General features: G+C 38.7%; 1 protein-coding gene across 1 annotated transcript in view; it reads right to left on the reverse strand.

Annotated features, from left to right (window-relative positions):
- Nucleotides 1–16,069, reverse strand: part of LOC126483702 (anoctamin-8) — a 192,921-nt gene that overhangs the window by 46,654 nt on the left and 130,198 nt on the right. The window contains exon 9 of the mRNA XM_050106792.1: nt 13,094–13,229. Within this exon, the coding sequence (XP_049962749.1) occupies nt 13,094–13,229 (136 nt within the window). The remainder of the gene's footprint in view (nt 1–13,093; nt 13,230–16,069) is intronic.

A 16,069-nucleotide genomic window follows, 5' to 3' on the forward strand; every position in this document is an offset into this window, starting at 1 on the left:
ACAAAAGCCTTCATCTTTCGTCATTATAAGACAAACTCCATCCCCCCCCCCCCCCCCCCCCCCCATGAAAACCTGAAAGATGATGGAATAAGTTTCAACAACTATTGCACAAGGTCCTCATCAGTGTGGTGTACTTACTACTGGGCTAGTGCCACTCTCAAATCTTATACAGTGTTATTTGATTCTGTACCTAGTCAGTTTTCAAGAGCATCACTGACATTCAAGTTTCAATGATGGTCTTGACAAAAGGACACTATGAGTTGGATGAAATAATAATACATAAGATTTGAATGTGGCACTTACGCAGTAATAATAATAATAATAAAAAAATCCCAATCAATGCCACCCTAACAGAGGACTAACTGCTGGTGCTTACAATAGCATGGTCACTAAGTTGGAACAGCTTTATTGAGGAAGAGAGAAAAATTTGTGGACAGGAGAATGTTAAAAGAATAAGGGCATGATAAGGATATGACTGAGGTTATGGAGTAGTACGAAGGTCACTCCATAAGAAATGCACACAATTTTTTTTAAATCCATCTTTTATTCTACATGTTTGAAATTTTTACAGTGTGTAGATACATCCTTTAGGAACAATATTTTCATTTCTCCACATGATTTCCATCCCTCTCAACTGCCTTACGCCATCTTGGAACCAGTGCCTGTATACCCAAACTGTAAAATTCTGGACAAACCTGTTGGACTCACTGTTTGGCAGCATGCACAAGGGAGTCATCATCTTCAAACCTTGTTCCACGAAGAGAGTCTTTCAGTTCCCCAAAGAGATGATAGGAGCCAGGTCAGGACTGTAAGGCGGGTGTTTCAGTGTTGTCCATCTGAGTTTTGTGATTGCTTCCATGGTTATTTGACTGACATGTGGCTGAGCATTGTCGTGCAACAGCAAAACATCCTGCTTTTGCCGATGTGGTCAAACACGACTCAGTCGAGCTTGAAGTTTCTTCAGTGTCGTCGCATATGCATCGGAATTTATGGTGGTTCCACTTGGCATGATGTCCACAAGCAAGAATCCTTCAGAATCGAAAAACACTGTAGCCATAACCATTCCAGCAGAAGGTGTGGTTTTGAATTTTTTTTCTTGGGTGAATTTGCATGATGCCACTCCATTGATTGCCTCTTTGTCTCTGGTGAAAAATGATGGAGCCATGTTTCATCACCTGTCACAATTCTTCCAAGAAATTCATCTCCACCATTCTTGTACTGTTCCAAACGTTCGCTGCATACCATTTTTCTTGTTTCTTTGTGTGCCACTGTCTACATCCTGCGAACCCACCTGGCACAAACCTTTTTTAATGCCAACACTTTCAGTATTCTGCAAACACTTCCTTCTCCTATCCCAATGTAGCATGACAATTCGTTCCTGTGATGCGTCTGTCAGCAGCCACCAATTCGTTAACTCTCTGCACATTGTCTGAAGTGTGTGCAGTACGAGGCCTGCTGCTGCGAGGACAATTCTCAATATTGCCGTGCCCACTTTCGTCATGTAACCTGCTTGCCCACCGACTAACTGTACTGCAATCGAACAGCAGCATCTCCATACACCTTTTTCAACCTCTTGTGGATGTTTCACACTGTCTCATTTCCACAGCACAGGAATTCTATGACAGCTCATTGCTTCTGACGAACGTCAAGTGTAGCAGCCATCTTGATGACAAGCGGGAAGGATGTATCTACACACTAAAACTTTCACACCAGCAGAATGAAAACTGTATTTTTACAAAAATAGTGTGCATTTCTTTTGGAGTGACCCTCATAGATGTTTTGGTCGTGTGGACTGAGAGGATAGTGGATGTTTGGAAGTGACAGTTTCTGTCAATGCAGTTTAGCGGAACAATTGCAGTGGGTGAAGAAAGGGGGGTGGGGGGGTGGGAGGAGAGGATTCAAGAGATGTATAGCTGTACCAGTTGCCAAACCTCATTACACTACCAACTTTACATTCAGTAACCAATTGTTTGTGGCTAGTCGCGTTCACGAGAGTTGATTGCTGGCTAGTTGCCATTCTCACATAAAAAGACACACATTAGTTGTAGCATGTCTCATGGTTGCTGTCACAAATTAAAGCACACTGAAAGTGCTTGTGATAGGGTTCAATAGGTGAGGGTGGGTGCATGTACGGGGGAGGAGTTATATGTGATTGAAAAATTGGACTGAATTATCTGATGACAATATTAGGGTGATAGCACACGAGAAACTTCTTAATGTCAGAAAGCACAAGAAAATATATTGAGTATAAAATTATCTGGTAAAAGTGATAAGTCTTTTTTTAAATTTCTAGCTGTTGTTAGAAATTAGAAAATTGAATTACATGTTGTTGCAGCAAACATAAATGGCTAAATTGATGTAAACAAATATGATACAAAGACAAACAAGAATCTGATACTACATTTCAAACACAAATGATGAAACATTCATGTGTCACTGTATAGACACTATGTAAATTTACAAATAAAACTTTCAAGTTGGAATGAGCCTTTCATGTCCAAGGAATCTCTTAACTGTATTACATAAATACTCTAGGGTGCACATTATAATGAAATTCAAGACAACATACATCTCATTTCTTACTCCTTTTTTCCCAATTTCATGCAATTCTATGAGGAACAGTTACACAAAGCAAAGGAGAATGCTCAGTATGGCAGCTGAATCTGTAATGCAACTCTTATGTATAGTATATCAACCAAATAATTATTTTTTTTCTTATTATAACAATAATGACATGCAGTCAAGATTGTCTGCATACTTTTGGGAAGGTAATCTACAAATCATCATTGAATAAAAAATGCTGCATAACTGCTCTGTGTGGATCTGCTGTGTAAATACTACACAGTGTACAGCCACAGTATACCATTATTGGTTGCTACGCGTATTTTTGTGTTGGAAAGCAATTCTTGAATCAAGGCTGCATTTGATGGCATCGAACATTTCACAAGATGATTTTGCTACTGAGGAAGCAACTGTTGCTCACTTGAAATTAACATATGAAAGTAGAGACTTGTTGCAGGACATATACCAGACACTGAACCAATCGTTGACTGTCTGCACGTCTTCCCGTATTTCTCTACTATCTTCTGTCTCTGCAACCTCCCAATAGACAACATTATTGTCTGTGAATGGCCTCATGGATTTTCCAACGTTACAGTTAAATAGTATTCATTTTTTGCAGTCAAATGGAGTATACAAATTTTTTTATACCTTATTGACTTACACTGTATTCTTTAATCTAAATTTTCATTCCAGTGAATTGAAAATTCATCATTCCTGAAGGAACAGCAGATGCACTAAGCAAAGTATACCAACAGACGGAAATTGAAAAAAATCGGTAAAGTCCATTAAGTGATACTTTTCTCAATGACAATACATTTGTTGTACACAGTAACATTAAAATAAACAAAGAAATGATGAAATTATCATGTAGAATGATTTGATAAATATACTTTGGTGAAAAAGAAGCCTACATCTATGATCTAGTAGTCATCACACCAGATAATGCATCTGCTTGTGGCAAGAACGGTCACAGTTTAATATTATGGCAAGTTTGCATTAGAAAGATGCATCTTTCCTTCAGTGGCACAGTATCAAGTCATCTTCGACACGCAGGTCACCGAAGTGGCGTCAAATCGAAAGACCTGCACCAGGCGAACGGTCTACCCGACGGGAGGCCCTAGCCACACGACATTTCCTTTTTTACGTCATCTGATACGGCGATGGAAAAGAGCATGACTTGAACAAGACATCTACAAAGCTATGAAAATCTTGACTCAAGGAATAATATCACAACATTCCCAAATCTTTACAAACTTTAACAAGGAACATGATACTGAGATAAAAAATTCTGAGAATAGCTAATAAGCCTAATATTTGAACTACAAGCCAGGTACAATGTAACCGTGTGTGTGTGTGTGTGTGTGTGTGTGTGTGTGTGTGTGAATTACTTCAGACAGAGGAAACAAACCTTTTCTAAGCTTTCAGACAATCTTGCTTATGTGGCTAATGACTGCTCAATGCATCAGCTTTAGTAGGCCATTTCAGGTTGTTTTCCTAACAGTGGGCAGCCAGGGTAGCACAGGCACAGATGGGCAAACAGCTGATATGCGAGTAGAGGTGGCCATCTACTGCATGCATGCACAGAACCTGTGTACCACAACCATGTGGCGGGTAGCATACACTACCTGCGCCTACCCTTTCATAACGATGAAAAACCATTCTCAGGAAGTGTGTTTAGTTGCCACATAATATGGATTTATGAAATGCTACCATTTCAACCCATTTCTAGTTGCAAGATAATGTAGATATTAGTCAGGTACCAAATTAGTTAAGTTGAGTGGATACCCAATACAATAAGATTATACTTAGACACAGTTCTTGCATTTTTTTCAGTGTTCTGTAGTGTGTGTATATAGTCATTTGTTCATTTGTCTTGAAAGCTAGTGACTGCTTGTTTGCATTAGTAGTCAGCCAGTCAGGCAGCAGCAGCTGGCTGAGATATATGCAGCAACAGGGAAATAACTGATTTTGTGACACTTTACGAGTTCCTAACCATGTGCTTTGGTAGTTCATCTTCTTGAATTTCTGTGTGTTGATTTAATATTTAATAGACACAATTCTCGCATTTTCATTTGTGTTGGAAAGTAAACCTATTTTGTGACATATTACAAATTCTTAATCAGTACTAAATTACTTTGTCTCCCCTGAGTGCTCTGGTAGTTTGGTTTTTGAACCTATGTGTTGATGTAATTTATTAGACACAGTTCTTGCGTTTTCGTCAGTGTTTACAGCAGAGTTCCGTAGTGCCTGTCAATAGTCATTCGTTTGTCCATGTAGTGCAATTCTTCACAGTCTTTAGTATGGATAGGGACTGTGATTGCTGTGTGCAGATGCGAGTCAAGTAGGTGACACTTCGCTGTCAGCTTCAGGCTGTGATGGCTTCTGTTACATAGCTCAAGATTGCAGTGGATGGGCATCACTGTTGTGGGATGGCTGTGGGGACTGGTCCATCACAATCCACTAGTCCTCCAATCAGTCTGCACCAATGACCAGCCCAGTTACTTCCCGTACTGACATTCACCCCTCACCAGTGGTCGAGTGGGAAGTCACCTTGGGGCAGGGCAGGTGGCGAAAGACTTACCAGGGGACAAATATAAGGCCTCCCCAATTAGTCTAACAAACAGGTTCCAGGTGCTGTCTGTGGCTGACACTATCCCTCAGCCAGATGGAGTCGCTTTTCCTGTTTCAGAGGAAATCTCTCCACCTGCAAGAACCGAGCAATCACAGAGGGTAGGATTATTGGTAGTTGGGAGCTCCAATGTTAGGCGTGTTATGGGGCCCTTTAGGGACATGGCTGCTAGGAGGGGCAGAAAGCCAATGGGCACTCCATGTGCATATCAGGTGGAGTCATTCCCAACGTGCAACAGGTCCTGCCGGATGCCATGAAGAGCACAAGATGCCACTAACTGCAGTTGGTGGCTCATGTCAGATGAGATTCTCTCTGGTTTCAAGCAGCTGTCAGAAGTGGTAAGGACTGCCAGTCCTGTTGTGACATGAAAGCAGTGTTCACTGTTTGCAGCATAGTCAAGAGGACCATTGTGGACATCTGGTACAAAGCTGAGTGGAAGGTTTGAATCAGAGGCTAGATGGTTCTGCAACCATGTAGGCTGCAGATTCCTCGACTTGCGCTATAGGGTGGTGGGGTTTCGGGTTCCGCTAAATAGGCCAAAAGTCCATTACATGCGGGAGGTGGCTACATAGGTAGCAGGGGCTGTGTGGTATAGACTAGATTGTGTTTTAGGTTAGAGGGTCTAGGGGAAACACAGAAACAGCTTCAGTCTCAAAGGGTGCACACTGAACACAGGAAGAATGTAGATCTAGAAACCTTAGAGTCGTAAACTGTTGTAGCAGTGATGGGAACATACCAAAGCTCCAAGTGCTAACAGAAAGCACTGATGCTCAAATTGTTACAGGCACTGAAAGCTGACTGAAGCCAGAGGTAAATTCAGCTGAAATGTTTGCGAAGGACCTAACAGTGTTAAGAAAAGATAGGCTAAACACAGTTGGTGGTGGTGTGTCTGTTGCTGTTAGAAGTTTATCTTGTAGCGAAACAGAAGTGGATAGTTCCTGTGGATTAGTATGGGTAGAGGTCATTCTTGGCAACCGGAATAAAATAATAATTGTATCCTTTTACTGATCTCTCAACTCAGATGACAATTGCTCAAAGGTTCAAAGAAAACTTGAGCCTAATTTCAAAAATGTACCCACCTCACACAATTATAGTTGGTGGTGACTTCAATTTATCCTCCATATGTTGGTGAAAATACATGTTTAAGCATAAAACATCATCGGAAATTGTGCTAAATGCATTCTCTGAAAATTATTTCAAGCAGTTAGTTCATGAGCCCACGCAAAAAGTAAACGATTGTGAAAACACACTTGACCACTTAGCAACAAATAATTCTGACCTTGCAAAAAGTAAACGGTTGTGAAAACACACTTGACCACTTAGCAACAAATAATTCTGACCTAATAATGAATATCAAAATGGATACCTGGATTAGTGAACACAGGACGGTAATAGCGAGATTGAATACTGTAACCCGCAGATCCTTCAAAAATAAGCACAAAATATATCTATCGAAAAAAGCAGATAAAAAGCTTTATGCCTTCCTGAGAGACAATCTCCACTTCTTCCAAATTAATGATGTAAGAGTAGACCAGATGTGGCTTGAATTCACAGAAATAGTATCAACAGCAATTGAGAGATTTATACCAAATAAATTAACAAACAATAGAGCTGATCCCCTTTGGTACACAAAACAGGTCAGAACACTGTTGCAGAAACAAAAAAAAGAGCATGCCAAATTTAAACAAATGCAAAATCCCCAAGATTGGCGATCTTTTACAAACGCTTGAAATTTAGCACTGACTTCAATACGAAATGCTTATAATAGTTTCCACAATGAAACTTTGTGTTGAAACCTGTCAGAAAATCCAAAGAGATTCTGATCATATGTAAAGTATGTTAGCGGCAAGACACAATCCATGCCTTCTCTCTGCAATATCAATGGAAATACTATCTATGACAATGTTGCTAAAGCATAGTTACTAAATACGGCCTTCTGAAATTCCTTCACCAAAGACGACGAAGTAAATATCCTCAGAGTAGTGAAGCAACTTAAATCACTTAATAAAAGCAAGTCTTCCAGTACAGACTATATACCAATTATGTTCCTTTCAGAGTGTGCTGATGCAGTAACCCTATACTTATCAATCATATACAACCACTTGCTCAACAGAAGATCCGTACCCAAACACTAAAAAGCTGTACAGATCGCACCAATACTCAAGAAAGGCAATATGAGTAATCCACTAAATTACTGACCCACATCATTAACATCAATACACTGCAGAAATTTGGAACATATATTGCATTCGAACATTGTGAATTACCTCGAAGAGAAGTCTATTGACACACAGTCAACATGGATTCAGAAAACACTGTTCTCGTGAAACACAACTAACTCTTTACTCACACAAAGTATTGAGTTGTATTGACAAGGGATTTCAGATTGATTCCCTATTTATAGACAGCTTCTGACACTGTACCTCACAAGCAGTTTGCAATCAAATTGCGTGCTTATGGAATATGGGCTCATTTACGAGGGTTGGAACTTAAATAGAAGCAACTATTTATTCACAACCGATACAAAAGAGTTGCATGTTTGCACCTGCTACTGTCCTTCAGAGTAGTCACCAGCGTTGCATAGAACCTGTTGCTAGCCATGTGGAAGGCATAGTATACCGTTAGCAGAGCCTGTTCTGTTGATGGTGCGAATGGGGTGGTCTAAAGTTATGGTGATTCTTGTGTACGACTGTGATGGTGTTATCCTAATGCATTACGTATCTCCAAAGCAGACTGTCAATGCACAGTATTACTGTTCACTTTTGGAGCATCACCTGTGACCAGCTTTGTGAAAGAAGTGGCGACACTTTCTGCGCAACCCACCCATCATTTTGCAGGACAATGCATGGGCGCATACAACACAAGCTGTGGCTGCTCTGTTCAGTCGATGGAACTGGGAATTACTTTACCATTCACCATACTCCCCAGACTTAAGTCTTTGTGACTTTGATTTCATTCCGAAGATGAAGGAAGCACTTCGTGGCATTCATTTCAGAACTGTTCCAGAGATTCGACAGGCAGTAGACTGCTCCATTCACACCATCAACAGAACAGACTCTGCTAATGGTATACAACAACTTCCTCATCACTGGCAACGGGTTCTACACAATGCTGGTGACTACTTTGAAGGAAACTAACAGGTACAAACATGTAACTCTTTTGTATCATTTGTGAATAAATGGTTGCCACTAGCTAAGTTCTAACCCTCATATGTGACTGGATTCATAATTTCCTGTCAGAGAAGTCACAGACTGTAGTAACTGATGGAAAGTCATTGAGTAAACCAAGCGATTTCTGGCATTCTCCAAGGTACTGTTATAGGCCCTCTGCTATACCTTACATAATAAATGATTCAGGAGGCAATCTGAGCATATGTCTTAGGTTGTTTGCAGATTATGATGTTGTTTATCATCTGGTAAAGTTATCAGAAGATCAAAACCAACTGCAAAACAATTTAGAAAATGTATCTGTGCGGTGTGAAAATTGGCAATTGACCCTAAATAATGGAAAGCTTAATGTCGTGCACATGAGCGCTAAAAGGAGTCACACTTCAGTTACATGATTAATCAATCAAATCTGAATGCCATAAATTCAACAAATACCTGGGAATTACAATTACAAACAACTTAAAATGGAAAGAACAAATAGAAAATGTTGTGGGGAAGGCAAATCAAAGTGTGGGGTGGACATCATTAAAACAAATGCATTTCTCGTTGCACTGGGATCTTCTCATGGAATTCCAATCTCCAACTTTCTCCTCCAAATGCAAAAATGTTTTGTTGGCACTGACCTACATTGTGAGAAATGATCATCATCACAAAATGAAAACAGAGCCTGCACAGAAATGTATAGGTATTCGTTTTTATTCTTCTTTACCTGCTGTTTGAGAGTGGAATGAGAATTATTGTTAAGGTGGTTCGATGAACCCTCTGCCAAGCACTTAAGTGTGATCTGAAGAGTATCCATGTAGATGTAGATATAGATGAAGCAAATCTTAGTCACTAGTGACTGATGTGTAGGAGCAATGGAATGTGGAAAAAGTTAATTATTTCTTGCTCATTTCTACCTGTGTTACTCACTGATAATATTACTTTTAGTACTACTGATGAATTCATAAAATCCTTAAGCCTCTACAACAGTTGAAATTTTACACCAAACTGTTTTCATTGGTTTCTATGCAGAAATTTTCGAGGAAACATAAAGTATTACATGTTCACACAATGCAGTAGCTGATATTTCGAAATATTACAATGGGTAAACACTATCTGGGACCCAAGAGCTGGTTATCCGGGTGATGACAACTTTGCTGTAAATTCCATCAGCAGTTTGTTCTTGGTGACAGCTGTGTCTACCTGAACCTAAATCCACACTGGAAGTCATCCTACATTCCACCCTTCTTTGACCCTAAAATGTATTTTACAGTTTTTTGGGACATACCGTCACTTAGGCTAATTGTGTGGTTTTCATATTATTCATATTAAAAGTAACTTAATTAATTAACGCTTCTCTCTTTGTACTACTGCTTTTTCAAAAGAAAGATTTTATCAGCAATGTATTCTTTGTCTGTAATTGAACACACATTTTCATGCAAGCACTTTGTGCTACACCAAAATTGACATTAAATAATTTGGGCGGAAAGGGGGGGGGTGAGAGGTTTTTGTGTGTGTGTGTGTGAGAGAGAGAGAGAGAGAGAGAGAGAGAGAGAGAATTAAATAATTTGGGGGGAAAGGGGGGGTGAGAGGGTGTGTGTGTGTGTGTGTGTGTGTGTGTGTGTGTGTGTGTGTGAGAGAGAGAGAGAGAGAGAGAGAGAGAGAGAGAGAGAGAATTAAAAGACATCAAAAAAAGAACACAATAAAGGAAAATTTTAAAAGTGATGAACAAGGGAAGTTTGACTTTAAAGGATGACACAAAGACAATTTGAAGTTTATATTCGGTAACAAAATTGTGTAAGCCATCTCTTTAGATGATAATGCTGACGAGGGACAATAAGTCTTTTGGGCCATACTCCTCTACAAAGAAAGGACACTTAAATTGTGTACTGAACTCATCTAAAGGGACTTATCTTTTTGGGTTACTAGGAATGTTTAAACAGTTTCAGCTGAATCTAAGATTCACTTCTATATAAGAGACAAAATATACTCTGCATAGATGTTATAGGGGAGTAAAAGGAAAGTGACATAAGCATTAAGACATAGCAGACACTGTAAATTCATTTGTGTAATCTGTGCTTGTAAATCAGAGTGAAAAAAGTATTCTGAATGACAATGAGCAAAAAGTAAAATTATTGTTTACGAGGTGCAAATATTACAAAGATTTTTATGAAACATTAAACAGAGGTAGCTTTGTGCAGAAACAAACAGTTTACATATCAAGGAGCTGTATTCAACCAGTTGCAATATTTTATGGCAGTAATGACATGTCTACAGAGGTTTTTCAATGGACTTCAAATATTTAAGGTTACAATACAAATTACACTTTAAGGCATTGCATGTTACACAGAATTCTCAAACATTATTACTTTTATTTCTTTAGCATTGAAAATCTAGTATGGATGATATCTATTCTGTTTGCTGTGAAATGTCTCAAAATGAAAAGGTTGAAAAGGACTACCTTAAGCAGTTGGGGTTAAAAGATTTTTGTTCAGGGGCAATAGTCAAGACAAGGCTGCCAGACCTGAAAATTTTTATTAAGTTACTGCAATGACAAAGTCTTCCTAGCTTTTTAAATTGCATGGTGGTTGGTTGTAAAAGTCCAAGAAGAAATGTGATTTGTTAATTGCATCATATGTTTCATATGACATATGATTCGGCAATGCAGGTACTAACTCAAACGATAAGCTTTTTCTTACATAATATACACATGTTATATTGTAAGAAAATTCTACTGAGAAAACTTAAATTACACGGAGATAGTATCGTTGATCAGTACTTATCTGCTCAAGAGGAAGTTTAGAGTGCTGCCAATAAAAATCCTAAACTTAAATGTAAATTAAAAATATAAAAGTGGGATTATTAAGGGAAACTGAAAAGGAGGGACTGGTCACTCACATTCTCATATGGGTTCCTCTAAATGCCATGTGTCAGTGGTCTACCGCTCCTTACCAACCTTCCCACAGCCAATCGATTCTTACTCCCTAATGAAAGTTCCAGAAGACTGAAAAGTTGTTCTACTTTTAAGGTTTCTATCGGCACCAATTGAAATTTTACCTCCTGAAAGTAAATAATGACCATCTATTCTGTCTTCTTGCAATTTATCAATATTGAGAATGTCATCATATCTCTATCAACTTCACTATTTCAGTGTTCAAATACAGACATTCACACTCACACTCAAGGGCATGCTCCTCTGCCCAAACACATACAGGTGCCCCCCCCCCCCCCTCCCTCCCACACACACACGTGTGTGAGAACTTATATATCTCATACGGAAAATACTGTGATTGAACCTTACAAATCAGATTATCCATCTAAACTACATTTTTAAATAAAATAGAAAGAAACATTCCACATGGGAAAAATATATCCATCCACACATATACAGATACAAGCAGACATATTGGCCTTTAAATATGTCTGCTTGTGTCTGTATATGTGTGGATGGATGTGTGAGTGTGTGCGAGTGTACACCTGTCCCTTTTTCCCCCTAAGGTAAGTCTTTCCGCTCCCGGGATTGGAATGACTCCTTACACTCTCCCTTAAAACCCACATCCTTTCATCTTTTCCTCTCCTTCCCTCTTTCCTGACGAAGCAACCGTGGGTTGCAAAAGCTTGAAATTTTGTGTGTGTGTTTGTGTGTTTTTTTAAATTGTGCCTATCTACCAGCGCTTTCCCGTTTGGTAAGTCATGGAATCTTTGTTTTTAATAAACTACATTTTTAAATATACAAATTTTGATATATCAGTGGAATTTATTAAGATTATATCTTTCATATCCTAACTTCTGTTACTTTTTGTTGGCATTATCTCCGCTGCTCTAAGTTCAAATTCTGTGTGAACCTGAGCATTTCCAGGGTATGCTATTATATCTCCGCTGCTCTAAGTTCAAATTCTGTGTGAACCTGAGCATTTCCAGGGTATGCTATTACCTCACCACCAACATATTGAATTTACGGATTCTACATACTCTGGCATATAATCCATAGCTAAAAGCTGCAACCACATAAGATTTTTGGTGCTCTGCTTCACAATGTCTTGTCAGTGTTGCACAGTCTCACTGTTTAGTTTCTTGAGAAAGGCATACTTTGTATTTACACTAACCAGCCAAGTTACAGGCTGGGAAATGAACTAGTCTTTAGCAGCAGTGCCTGGGAATATAATGAAATATTAACTTTTGAAACACCATGTTTTATACCTGGATTTATTGTTTGTTTGTATTCTAAATTATGAGTATTGTATGGCATGGTACACATTTTTCAAATAAAAATTACATAAAGAGGAAAACAATACAACAGAGGCTTATCAAAGTAAGTACACAACACATTTAGAGCACATGATAACTTTGAATAGTAAATATTGCTTATATCTGTAAATATGTTTGTAAACCTGAATGAATATGGAGTCCTTATGATGTGTCACTTTTGGTACTCTTGTTCATGCATACAATGGCATTAACAGTTATTTCATTTTAATGACAGAAACATGCATGAAACTAAATCTTTGGTATTTACATAGAAATGTTCTCCAAGACCAGAAGGAAAATTTCGAGAAATTTTGAGAACAGGCAATGCATACTACGGAAGAATAAGTGCCCAACTTTCACTTCTGCAAGCATTACTTAATTATGCTGAGTTTGCTGCAGCTTTTAGCTTTTGTTTTTATTCTTCCTCCACTGTTTATTGCGAGAAAATATTCATGTGTCACAAGTGAAGCAAAACAAAATTATCCATTAAAATAAAGTTACATACCTTTGTCATTCAGCCAACAAGCTACTTTATAGTAAGCTTCATCCAACAATGTTATAACAACAGCAAGAAATATTTTGGGCAAGTAGCTTAGACAAAACATATAGCCTCTGTCTGTTATGAAGTGGTCCCACCAATCCTGAAAATTTTGGCAATTACTTCAGACTACATCACAATGCAAACTATTTGATTCAGATGAGAAAAAACTTTATAAAAAGTAATTGGGACTTATTTCGCTATGTGCTTGTTTTAATTAAATAACCTTACTATGCAACTATATTTCAGCATCCAAAGTTAGTTTGCTTAAGTATTAGATTTCATATACTAATTTAACATAATGTGAATATTTTGAAAAAAATGTACTGCAGACAAATAACCAGGGCTTTCCAGATGTTGCATGAAAGTTAACTTTTTCTACTTTACAGATACGTGTGTACTAGTGGAGTAATAATAATTCCAATCTTTGGTTTGGTCACGAAATAGTCAAGGAAGATAAAGGCAATATCCATTAGTAATATAAACAATTTCAGTATTTCTATAAATGTTTCTGGATATGCAAAAGTGTTGTCATGCTGTAACAGTAATCAACATTTTTGCAGCCATTGCAACTGGCCCTCACAACACTTGTGAATTTGCTTCTGGCCTACAGCCTTGCTGGACTAATGCCACTTCCATTCTTACATGACACTGCACCCTATCCCCACTATCAGGTGTCGTGAACATAACAGAAAACTGGTTTTGAATGGATTATTTGAGAAAGGAGGTGAGAAGGTGACATGTTTTACTGATTATGGCATTTACTTAAATTTCTACAATCTGGCATTGACAAGTGAGGGCCAAGCCAGTGCTGTGACTTAGTACAGCTCCCACAGTATCTGGTGATAGCTAAGACAACACAACATTGCGATATTTGCCTTTGGCCCATAGCACGGGAACTGCTGGCAGCCAAGACTATCAAGGCCCGTATCCATCATGAGTGTTGGCGCAACATATTATATGTAGTCAAGTGTGCCATTACGCTCCCCGAAGACTAGCACAATGAGGACGGATACCTTACTGTTCTTCTCAATTTCCACAACGCGCTGGATGTCAACATGCTGTTGCTTATGATAATAGTGGAATCTATGTAGACATCCACTGAATAGTCAGATCAGACTAGAACTTCAGATACAACAGTATGGACTAGAGTGAAAATTCTCTGAAAGCTTCCATAAAAATGTCTGCTGAAACTGGTGAGAGCAGTTATTCCATAACTACAACATCCATCTATTTGTAGAGCTTCTCTTTTCACTTAAAGTATGTAGTTTTAAGTCAATGATAACCAAGTTCACATCCATTTCTGTAAAATGCTGACTGTGTACTCTATTGACACATTTGTGAATAAGGACTTAAAGTAGAAGTTTACCACAAGATCTATAGATGAGTTACACTTCTATTTTTCAAGCCCAACTATGTCCTTAATGAACTACTATGCGGTAATGCTGCAGTTTCTGATCAAAAGTTTTCACAAATATGTAGGTTGGCAAATTGATACCACCGACATTGGGCAATTTTATATTATTTAAAACAAACAATCAGCATTTCAATATTTGTATTCACATAATCTGATAGTTTTGCAGAACGAGAATCTGCTCTAAAGGTATCAGCAAGGATTTCACAAACAAGATCTTCTGAAAATGAGTTTGTTGTGTTAAGCTATTAAATCCAGCATACCACAGACAATGGCACACACGTTGCTGCTCAATATCCAGAAGGCATTTCATACAGTAGACTAGTGGTTGTAAAACTATCGCCCACAGACTGCATGCAACCTGGATCAAGTGTTCACGTGGCCCGTGGTTCTCACATGTATTTTATAATATATATGTGTTGGGGCTAAGTGGCAAATCCAAAAACATCAACAACCATTAAGACCAGAATGAGATTTTCACTCTGCAGCGGAGTGTGCGCTGATATGAAACTTCCTGGCAGATTAAAACTGTGTGCCCGACCGAGACACGAACTCGGGACCTTTGCCTTTCGCGGGCAAGTGCTCTACCAACTGAGCTACCGAAGCACGACTCACGTCCGGTACTCACAGCTTTACTTCTGCCAGTACCTCGTCTCCTACCTTCCAAACTTTACAGAAGCTCTCCTCGCAGGAGAGCTTCTGTAAAGTTTGGAAGGTAGGAGACGAGGTACTGGCAGAAGTAAAGCTGTGAGTACCGGACGTGAGTCGTGCTTCGGTAGCTCAGTTGGTAGAGCACTTGCCCGCGAAAGGCAAAGGTCCCGAGTTCGAGTCTCGGTCGGGCACACAGTTTTAATCTGCCAGGAAGTTTCAACCATTAAGACATTCTTAAGACTGTAGTTTTCCTGCTCAGTAACTAACAAAAATGTTTACAGAGATACCAATACTGCAAGTTGTGCTTACTTTTAATTGACATTGGTGAATTCAGGTATGAGCTAGGTAAAGTTGGCCACTTACCTCAGGGTGAGGGGTAAATAGTGTGACCACTGCAGATGCAGGATTAGATGATGTGAGAGTTAGTAATGTGTTCCATGGATAATTTTGCACGACAGATCGTAATGATGTGGACAGAGTCATTATACGTTCATGCCACAAATTAATTTGTGTATATGGTTCTATTCTGAACATTACTTTTCTTTTAAGATATACAGCTGTGAGTTAGTAATTTCAACCACCATCTTTTACACATTACAATAATAGAAATTCTTCTATGGAATAGGAGTCGTCAAGCAGAAACTTTCTCAGTTTGTTATCAAATTTTACTTTTGCTCTCTGCCAGACATTTTTTATCACTGTGTAAATGATCAAAAATTTTTGTTGCAGCATTTTGCACCCCTTTTTTGATAAAGACAACATTAACATGGAGTAATGAATGTCATTTTTCCTTCTGGTATTGTAATTACATACCTCATTGTTCCTCTTGAACTGTAGTGCATTATTCACAACAAACATCATGAGGGAATACATATACT

Source organism: Schistocerca serialis, chromosome 6 (genome assembly GCF_023864345.2).
Source record: "Schistocerca serialis cubense isolate TAMUIC-IGC-003099 chromosome 6, iqSchSeri2.2, whole genome shotgun sequence".
NCBI lineage: Eukaryota > Metazoa > Arthropoda > Insecta > Orthoptera > Acrididae > Schistocerca > Schistocerca serialis.